Below are 10,262 nucleotides of genomic sequence, written 5' to 3'. Positions count from 1 at the left end.
GCTTAGATATACCACAGGAATAAATACAATCTCTAGTAACTTCCCTTAGAATTGATGTGATCCTAAGTGGTTACTGAATAAATTAGATTTACTCACTCAAATATATATATTTTTTTTTATACTTATATGTAAAACAGATCAATACTGATCTCTAGAATTTATTAAAATGAAATCGATATACAGAAAGCTAAGTACAAGAAATTAAATACAAAGAAATTTAATACAAAAAATTAAATACAGTGGAGAATATAAAATAGAATAGAGTCCAGTTGTTACAACTGGATTTCAGATATCTTACAGTACAAAATTCTGGGTCGTGAGCCCTCTTATGTACACGCAAAGGTATTTTCAGATACAGAATGGTACTTAATTGAAATAAATCTAAAGTGTGTACAAATCAATATAGTGTCAAAATAGGATAATGTAATCTCATAAGGTGTGAGCAATATGTGATAAAACCAACTCTAATTGGTAGTGCAAGACCTATGTTATAGGTCAACAATTAGACAACAAAATTGTTTTTACAATAATATAAAATATGATAATGAAAACAAATTTTTGATAGACACTGTGATTCAAAAATAAGAATAAGATGCAATGCAAAAACAGGAAAAATAAAAATAAACAAATTGGTGATAATTACCGTGAGTGGGTGCGGTCAAAAACAATCAGAACCAAAAGTAAAAATACAAGTGTTGTCCTACTAGTGAGAACCTAAACTAAACTGGTACCAGCCATTATCTCAATGAGCCTATTATGAATCTAGATGGTGAAAGTTAGTGGACTCGGTGGTCCGTGTGAAGTATCTAACTTCACTATCTTATATACAATAACATAAAATAAATTAAAAGCAATATAAACAGTTATAAAAAACAATTTATAAAATAGGTTTATATCTAGTTTGGCCAAACAACTAATCCACAATTCCTAAAAAATTATAATGATCATGTCCTAAAGAGTCAATTGGAAAAAACAAGTCCATATAAAGTCTGATAAAGAGAAAAATTCCTCAATGTGCGATGGAGTACAAAGTCCTACTCCTTTGTGATGACAAAGACCTGGAAAAAATGAAAAATGTGCACTAAACAAAAGCGCTACAAGGGTATGGACTATTGAAAATAGTCTTACCAATCAAAGCCTGGTCCTGGATATAATGAGCCTCTCAAATCTTTGGTATAAAGTTGTCGTCTACGCCTTCTTCACTGTGTTCAATGGTATATCTAATGCCTTGGAAATTCTTTTGTACCGTTCTCCTGACTGATACCTTTTAACCATAACATCCCTCTGATGCTTTAAAAGCTCTCTACGGACCATGGCTTTTGCGTGTAGGATGAGACTAACAAAATGTCAGGAAAGACCTACTAGAACAGCTGAACTTTATTTGGGGTTAATCAGAGGCACTTTAAATGATGACAGGTGTGTACCGACTCCTATTTAACATGATTTTGAATGAGATTGCTTAATTCTGAGCACAGCTACATCCCCAGTTATAAAAGGGTTTTCACACTTATGCAACCATATTTTATTTTTATTTCCCTTTACCTAAAAGATTTTAGTTTGTTTTTCAATTGAGTTGTACAGTTTATAGGTCACATTAAAGGTGGAAAAATTTCTGAAATGATTTATCTTTGTCTCTTTTTTTTTTACATCACAGAAACCTGACATTTTAACAGGGGGTGTAGACTTTGTATAGTATATATATATACATATACACACTGTAAATTTTATAATAGAAAAATAAGTCAATACTTTTGTAGGACTAGATTGCCGATTTAATATAGTACATGTATGGGTGCAATATCATAGTTACACATGCAGAGGAACACATTTGACCTGTTTCTGATAGACATATGGGTATAGTTTGTATACATGGGATTATGGGTGGAATATCATGGTTACACATGCCAAGGAACATATTTGACTGGTTTCTTATAGGAATATGGGTATAATTATTTTTCTATGTGGAATATATTGGTTACAAATGCCAAGTAATATATTTGACATGTTACTGCTAATATGGGTATAAATATTTTTATATATGGGGTTTATGGGTGAAATATATATATAGTTATACATGCCAAGGAACATATTTGTCTGGTTTGTGATAGGAATAGGGGTATAATTTTTCTGCATGGGGATTATGGGTGTAATATGGTTACACATGCTAAGGAACATATTTGACCTGTTTTTGATAGGAATATGGGTGTAATTATGCCTCCACAATTTTTCCATTCTGTTAGTAATGAGAGGACATGCATCCTTTGTAAAATTTGCAGATTCCTTATCCCTTTTAAACTATGTTTTACTCTTTCCAAAAAACAGTGACTTAACTTTATATGAACGAGGTTTGCACTGGTTTTTGGCTGTAGCAGACCTACAATCTAAAACAGTGACAATAATGGACTCACTAAGCAATGAATATAACACATTGTGCTGTTGTCCAAAAAAAATGCTCTATTGCATTCACACTCTGTCCCAGACTGGACTTGGATTGCCTGAAACAGTCATTTTTATGACAGTGGAATGCATGTCATTCTAATTTTGTACATTATATGTAATGGTCTCAAATATGTGAGGAGTTTTTACAGCAATAAAGTTAGACAGTGGATACACAGCAAGATACTGCAAGTCGATTACTCATACGTGACCACTAAAAGCACACATTAGTAGCAGGAAAAATTGAGAAATACAGCCCACCAATGGTCAAAATAGCAGAACAGGACACAGGAGGAAGAGTACTTTCCCCTCCCGTTATTGCAAACCAGAAGGCTGGACATTTTGTTTCTCTTGTTACTGCTTTGGTGATGCTGACCATGAAGAAAAACAGATTCTATGTGTTGTGTGTTGAAACTGGTATCACCAGAAGTGTGAAGGACAGAAGGGTAGACCACCAACATATTTCATTTGTTTACAGTGCAAAAGAAAATAGAAGAAAAATTTTAGTAGAATATTAAATTGTCCTTTTAAAATTTTTTGGTACATAGCTATTCAAAACAAACATGTAAATTAAAAATTACAAGATAGTTCTGATAAACTGCTCTTAATGTGAATTTAAATTGCCTGGGATAAACTGGATGTTTGACATTGAATTCCATTCACGAAGACAAAGTAGAACACTCTTCCCGCCCAGTTACTTAATAGTTTAGATTTGTAAATTACCCCTCATGATCTCTGTCAAGGTATATGTAAGGTTAATAAATATATATATTTATTCAGATCTGACTGGTCAGTAGAAAATGATTCATTTCTGTCAGACAAACTGACTTCAATCATGTGTAATTCTCCCCCCACTGAACAAGTAAAGTTATTCAAAAGGCAACATTTGCTCTTAATTGGAAGTGCAAACTTATGTTCAGCTCTTCCCCAATTTAGTATGCAAAATTATTCTAAAAAGACAACATTTTGATGCATAGATCAGGATTACCATTTGCTTTTCAAAGTGGAAATGTGTGATAAACTCCCTACTCCTCACAGAGAAACCTGATAGTATCTCCAAAGTGACATGTTTTGTGAGAATTTCAGCATTACTCTCAGGTGCAAAAAGACCCCATGTGGTGAGTAAAAGACGAAGAGTCTGGGAACGGATTTAGAAGAAAAAGCAGTGGGGGTCTTCTCATTGACTGCAAATTATACTTATTGGTATTTTCTGAGGTGAAAATATTCCTATCAAGGAATATTGGATATCGATTTGGTACTCTTTTTGGTAATGTATTAAGAGATTGCTATAACAAAGATTTAAAAAGCAGATTGTACTTTTAAACTGTGTGTCATTGTTTTGGATAGTTCTTAGCTGGCCTGTTCGTATGCAAAAACAATTTAAAATAAGCATTCATTGTTGCTGGGTTTGGCAGAGTCAGAGAAATAAATTGTATTTTAAATTGGTAGTCACAGCCTATATATTGTTTAAATTTGTATCTGGTAGGCTAAGTAACTTATCTGTGCAAGTTCTGATATTGTAAATTAATATTGTATTAGGATAAATTGCAGTTAAATAGCAGAATATATATATTATCCTATTGATTATAAGCACTGTTAGAATTGTATCGCTTGGATGTTAAAAGATAAAAATGTTAGTCTCATTGTGTAAACTGAATGAAAGGCTATTTGTAAATAAGGCTGGTTTTAAAGGTAAGTGTGTATGAACTTTGCATAGCATATTTAAATAGTTTTCAAGCGCATATAATATTGTATCATATTCTGGTATTGCAAATATATTTTAAAATGTTCATGGATATTAACTAAATAAAATAATTCAGGTATTTATATTAATTGTATGGTTTCTAGTAGATGCATGTTAGTTAAGGGTTTCTATTTTTAAGGATAATTATTATTTGTATTGTGTTATAACCCTGCCATAAGCTGATATATTATTTGGAGAGCACTACTTAGATTTTCATAAATATACTGACATCTCCCAAGGTAATAACCAGATATTTTTCCTTTTGTTATGTTTAGCATGAACGATTTAAAATTCTAAATTCCAGCCTAAAGGGCAGATTTATCATGCAGTGTATGCTGCAGTTTATGCGCAAGCCCTCAGGCTCGCTGGAAACAAGAGTTAAGATTCAGCGATCATCCCGAGCATACGATCGGAATGATTGAAACCCCCTGCTAGTGCCAGATTGTCCGTGAATGTGCAGGGGGCAGCATTGCACAAATGTCGGCATTTATCGATATGGGGCAGACATTTATATATCGGCCCCTAAATATATGAAGCTATCCTCTTGTCTAGTAAGGAAGTCTAACCCACTGTTTCACATCAATACACATGAGCATATGAAAATGCACTTGTTCAGTAAGAATGGACCGTTTTCTGTAAGACATTTATTGTGTTTGTTGTTATTATGGCCTTGGTATGGACATAATCTATATTGATGTTTGAGATACATGCTCCATCTAACAATAGTTAAGTAAAAAAAAAAAATTAAAAAAACCTTTATACATAAGTAGGGTCTCTGCAAATCTCAATTTACCCTATAAAAACCTAGGAGGGCTGGTTGAGTTTGAACTAAAAATATTTATAGTGTAGAATTTGTAGAAAAGTTTACTTGTATCCTGTACTTCTTGAAACCAGAAGTATCAGAAATAGGTAAAATATGTTCCTTGGCATGTGTAATCATGATATTTCACCCATAATCCCAATATAGAAAAATTATACCCATATTCCTATAAGAAACAGGTCAAATGTGTTCCTTGGTATGTGTAATGATGATTTTGCACCCATAATCCCCATGTAGAAAAAAAAAAAAAAAAAAAAAAAAAAAAAATATATATATATATATATATATATATATCTCATTCGTATCAGATACAGGTCAAATATGTTACTTAGTATGTATAACTATGGTATGCCGCCCATAAACTCCATGTAGAAAAATAATTCATTATAACCATATTCCTACCTGAAACAGGCCAAATATGTTCCTCAGCATGTGTAACCATGATATTGTACAAATAATCCCCATGTAGAAAAATAACCATATTCTTATTATAAAGAGGTCACAAGTTATTTCGGATGTGTAACTATGATATTCCACCCATAATCCCCATGTATAAAATATTTATACCCATTTTCTTACCAGAAACAGCTCAAATATGTTCCTTGGCATGGGTAACTATTTAACCCATTAGCTGTTATGTTTGTGCAATATTTCCTATCAGACCAATCCTGGCCAGTAGTCTTCTTATCCTAGCATCAAGTGGAAACATAAGGAAGAATACCAGAATTAAAGTTAACGGATTGAAAGAATGTGGTAGTACAGGAACAGCAAACACAATGAGCAGCAAGGGTTAATGAGGAGAAGGTCAAAGAGCCGAGTAGGGTTTAGAAGCAAGCAGTTCTATGCCCCTGAGAAAAAAAATAAAGCAAAAAGGAATGATCAGACAGTGCAGGGTTCATTAAGAGTCCAATCTGAGTATCCAAAAGGGTTAAGCAAAAAGGGTCACAAGGCAGTGCGCAGGGTTTAGTAACAGGCAAGCTGTCAAATATTTGAGTATCAAAAGGGTTAAGCAAAGGAATGGTCACAAGGCAATGCAGGGTTCTGTAACAAGCAGGCAGTCCACTATAGAACACTAGCAAGTTGTTATAATAGCACCCAGGAGTACACAGGGGTAAACCTATACTTGGGCAGAGATTACATGAAAAGGAGTTACTTACATAGGCGCAGGTTAGTGCCAAGGACGACACAGGTGATGTTCAGAGCGGCATTAGCAGTACTTGTGGCACACAACAACAAACCCGTGGGGCCATGGCAACAGCCGGAGGAGCAGTGGCGGCGAGACATCCCCATGTAGAAAAATTATAACCATATTCTTACCAGAAACGGGTCAAATATGTTACTAGGTATGTACAACCATGATATTGCACCCATAATCCAATGTATAAAAATAATTATACCATTATTCTTATCAGAAACAGGTTAAATATGTTCTGTGGCATGTGTAACATTTATATTTCCCCCAGAATCATCATAGAAAAATTATACCCATTGTTATCAGATACAGGTCAAATGTGTTACTTAGTATGTGTAACCATGATGTTCCACCCATAATCCCCATATCAAGATAACCATATTCTTATAAAAAAAAAAACAGTTCAAATGTGTACCTTGGGATGTGTAATCATGATATTGCACCCATAATAATTATAACCATATTCCTATCAGAAACAGGTAAAATGTGTTCCTCTGCATGTGTAACCACGATATTGCACCCATAATCCTCATGTAGAAAAATAACCATATCCTTATCAGAAATAAAACATTTTCCTTGGCATGTGTAACCCATAATCCCCATGTTTAAAACATCTATTAACAGGTCCCTATCAAAACAGGAAAAATGTGTTGCTTTGCACATACATGTACTATATTAAATTAGTAATCTAGTCTTACAAAAGTATTAACTCATTTTTCTATTATATTACTGTTATTACATTATACAACTGTTGCTGTCTGCAACTTAGTATCAAGCACTGCAGAAAAGATCATATTTTGAGTTACAGCAGTCATGTGTATAAAGTATAATGACACCTAGCGATAGTGTTTAGAATTGCAGTCCCTATATCACATACAAGTGCCAGTTAGTTTATGTTGTGCGTGCTTTTGTAAATATTCGCACATGAAAAAAAAAGTTAAAAAAATGCAACTTACTTTAAAACAAATAAAATGAGAAAAAAAATATATAACTCATTTTCATTATTTGTATTGCCCACCTAAACTTACATGTTACACAGTGAATGTGTGGTCTACGCATGAAGTCAAGTGTGTGTCATTTAGTGTTCAGGTTATATGAAAAGACCCTTGAAATGTTATTTGAGGTGTGCCACTAAACTGCATTAAAATAAAAATCTCACAAAACTATTGTTTTAAGTTTGGTTAAACGTTTATTTCTTACACAAATTGCTGTAATGCAGCGATATGTTTAAATTAGGGTGAGCAGACGTCCCCGATTTCCGGGGACAGTCCCCAGACTGAGGAGACTGTCCCCTGAAAAATGATGTCCCCGGCTCCTGTTGCACTGCAGTCAAGTAGTGATGTGCAGTTCGGTTCTTTTGGGTGAACCGGTTCATTTCGGACGGTTCGATTAACTGAACCGGTTCATGAACCGATTCACCAGTTCACCTACTGAACATGAGGTAGAGGCTCTACCTCATGTTCAGTAGGTGAACTGTAGAGCCGCAGATTCGTTTCCTGCAGTGCTAAGTGCTGTATGTAAATGACTCAGTGTACTGTAACTCTAATGAATCATTTAGATAACAGTACACTGATTCAAATAACAGGTCACACTCGCAGCGGTTCTCAACAGACCCCTGCAATTACATTAACCCATTCAGCATCCCATGTTTGTGTATATATATATATATATATATATATATATATATAATTTGTAGCTGTTGCTAAGTAAAAGTTAGCTTAGATATAGAGGAAGAACAACAAATTTATATATATATATATATATATATATATATATATATATATATATATATATATATACAAACATGGGATGCTGAATGGGTTAATGTAAATGCAGGGGTCTGTTGAGAACCGCTGTGAGTGTGACCTGATATTTGAATCAGTGCACTGTTAGTTAACTCGTATGCAATGAATCTGTCTGTTAACAGTACACTGAAATCTTTGCAAACAGTTCACTTCTTTTGAATCAGTGAACTGTTAACAGACTGATTCATTGCAGACGAGTTAGCTAACAGTTCACTGATTCAACAACACTGGTAATATGATCCTAGAGTGAGATTCTGCTGTGTGATTCATTAAAGGAGGAGTTAGCAGAGCAGAACTCACTCTAGGATCGTATTACCAGAGTGCTGCTGATGACTCAGGAACTGAACTGTTTCAAACGAATCAGTTCAGTCTGATGTACTGATTCATTCAGTTCAGTGAAAAGATCCGGTTCAAATGAACGATTCGTTCATGAACCGGACATCACTACAGTCAAGCGCTGGGGCGCTAACCATAGCCACACGTAGCTACAGCTGCGCTGCCAGGTAAAGTTGCAATATGATTTTGCAGGCAATATGAACTAAAATAAAAGTTAATTATAAAAAGGTCTCCACTCACCTCTCCCCGTTCACTTAAAAGGTCCTCTTGGTTGCCTAATAAATCTGGAATATCCGTAGTACTGCAACAGTTCTCATTAATGGCGTTATTTGTGCTACTACATCGGCTGCTCTCCACACCAGAGATCCCATCTTCTGCTGGGGTTTCTGGGCTTTGGTTGACGGAACTGGGGTAGTGGTGAGAGGCAGGAAGAGCCCTATTAATTGCTATAAACTGTCCGGGCATTGGGTTGCTGCTGGATGAGGCAATGTTTGGAATTGCCGACCAAAAAGACGGATTCCAGGAGTGCGCGTAGGAAGGTCCAGTCATAAAATAAGGTGCCGACTGTTTGTTCTCTGGGGTTCCGGGATCATCCTTGCTGCTGTATTCAATCTTTTCTTCTTTCACAATCTTTATGGAATCTCCTATATTAGAAGCCAAACGTTCTGTTGCATCACTGGGGTCAATATGAGGCAAGTGGTGATTCCACGTCATAACCGCGCTATTATTCCAGGTCTCCCCTATAGAATTCGCTCCGTGGTCTGGTTTCAACGCTGCAGGGAAATGGAACAAAGTTTGAGGGTGTTGCACGTGACTAATCCCCGTGTAACTACCCGGCGCGTTAAAGTGCGAGCTACCATCTTGACCAGGTCCGGTAAACGAAGTAAAGTTGGCTTGGTTGTACATTTTCTGATAGTCCATATTCAAGGTTTGCGTTCAACAAGCCCCGGCTTATGCGATTTTGCCTCGCGGCTATTATGCTAATTGACCTTGCTTGCAGTCCATTGGTCCACTTAAACGGCTCCTTTGTAAATTTCAGAGAAAAAAATAACTTGATTTATCTTAGTGGTATTTTTTACATTTATAAAACGTAATGTCTTACAATAGTTATTCTACCAACAGAGAACATTTAACATGTATTGCTTTGTTTGGATTTATATTACGTTATAATTGACAGATACATAGCGTTTTTCCTTTAGTTGATTATTTCCTTCAAACACCTGTATGTCGATTATTTCCCGCTAAGTAATGTTGTGCAGCTGCTTTTTTTATGCAATTAAGATGAGCCCTTATTTGTTATTTATTCTCAAAATATGAGAGACAATTTGTTTCACTTGTCAACGTAATCTTAATACCCAGTACATTTCTAGCTATGGCCCAAATTATTTGGAACTGCCAATGATAATTTTTCTGAGAATAATATAATCTTATGTTTTATATTCTTCACTGCATTTTAAGACTCTGAAACTAGCATTACTACATATATATTTTTTATTTGTAAACCCATTCTTAAAGAGACGTCACTAAATAAAAACCTAGATAGAATAATGCATTTAAAGTAAAGATTAGTCTGAAATAACATATAGATTATTTTTTTAAAGTTGTTACTTTTTTAAATATGGGCAAAATAAGTGTTAAAGGGACACTAAAACACAACTTTTTTCTTTAATGATTCAGATAGAGCATGCAATTTTAAGCAACTTTCTACATTACTCCTATTATAATTTTTTTCTTCATTCTCTTGCTATCTTTATTTAAAAAAGAAGGCATCTAAGCTAAGGAGCCAGACAATTTTTGGTTTAGTACCCTGGACAGCACTTGTTTATTAGTAGTTATGCTTGCTTATTGGTTTGCTAAATGTAGCCACCAATAAGCAAGCGCTATCCAGGGTGCTGAACCTAAAATGGGCTGGCTCCTAAGCTTTACATT

The 10,262-nt window shown here is 34.8% G+C and overlaps 1 protein-coding gene across 1 annotated transcript in view; it reads right to left on the bottom strand.

Moving 5' to 3' along the window:
* LOC128642662 (POU domain, class 5, transcription factor 1.1-like) overlaps positions 1-9,254 on the bottom strand; it is a 137,574-nt gene extending 128,320 nt beyond the window's left edge. The window contains exon 1 of the mRNA XM_053695445.1: positions 8,574-9,254. Within this exon, the coding sequence (XP_053551420.1) occupies positions 8,574-9,254 (681 nt within the window). The remainder of the gene's footprint in view (positions 1-8,573) is intronic.
* Positions 9,255-10,262: the final 1,008 nt, after the last annotated feature.

The sequence above is a fragment of the Bombina bombina genome, chromosome 12 (assembly GCF_027579735.1).
Source record: "Bombina bombina isolate aBomBom1 chromosome 12, aBomBom1.pri, whole genome shotgun sequence".
Lineage (NCBI taxonomy): Eukaryota > Metazoa > Chordata > Amphibia > Anura > Bombinatoridae > Bombina > Bombina bombina.
The sequence above is the reverse complement of the archived record's forward strand: the minus strand, read 5'-3'. Positions and strand labels throughout refer to the sequence as shown.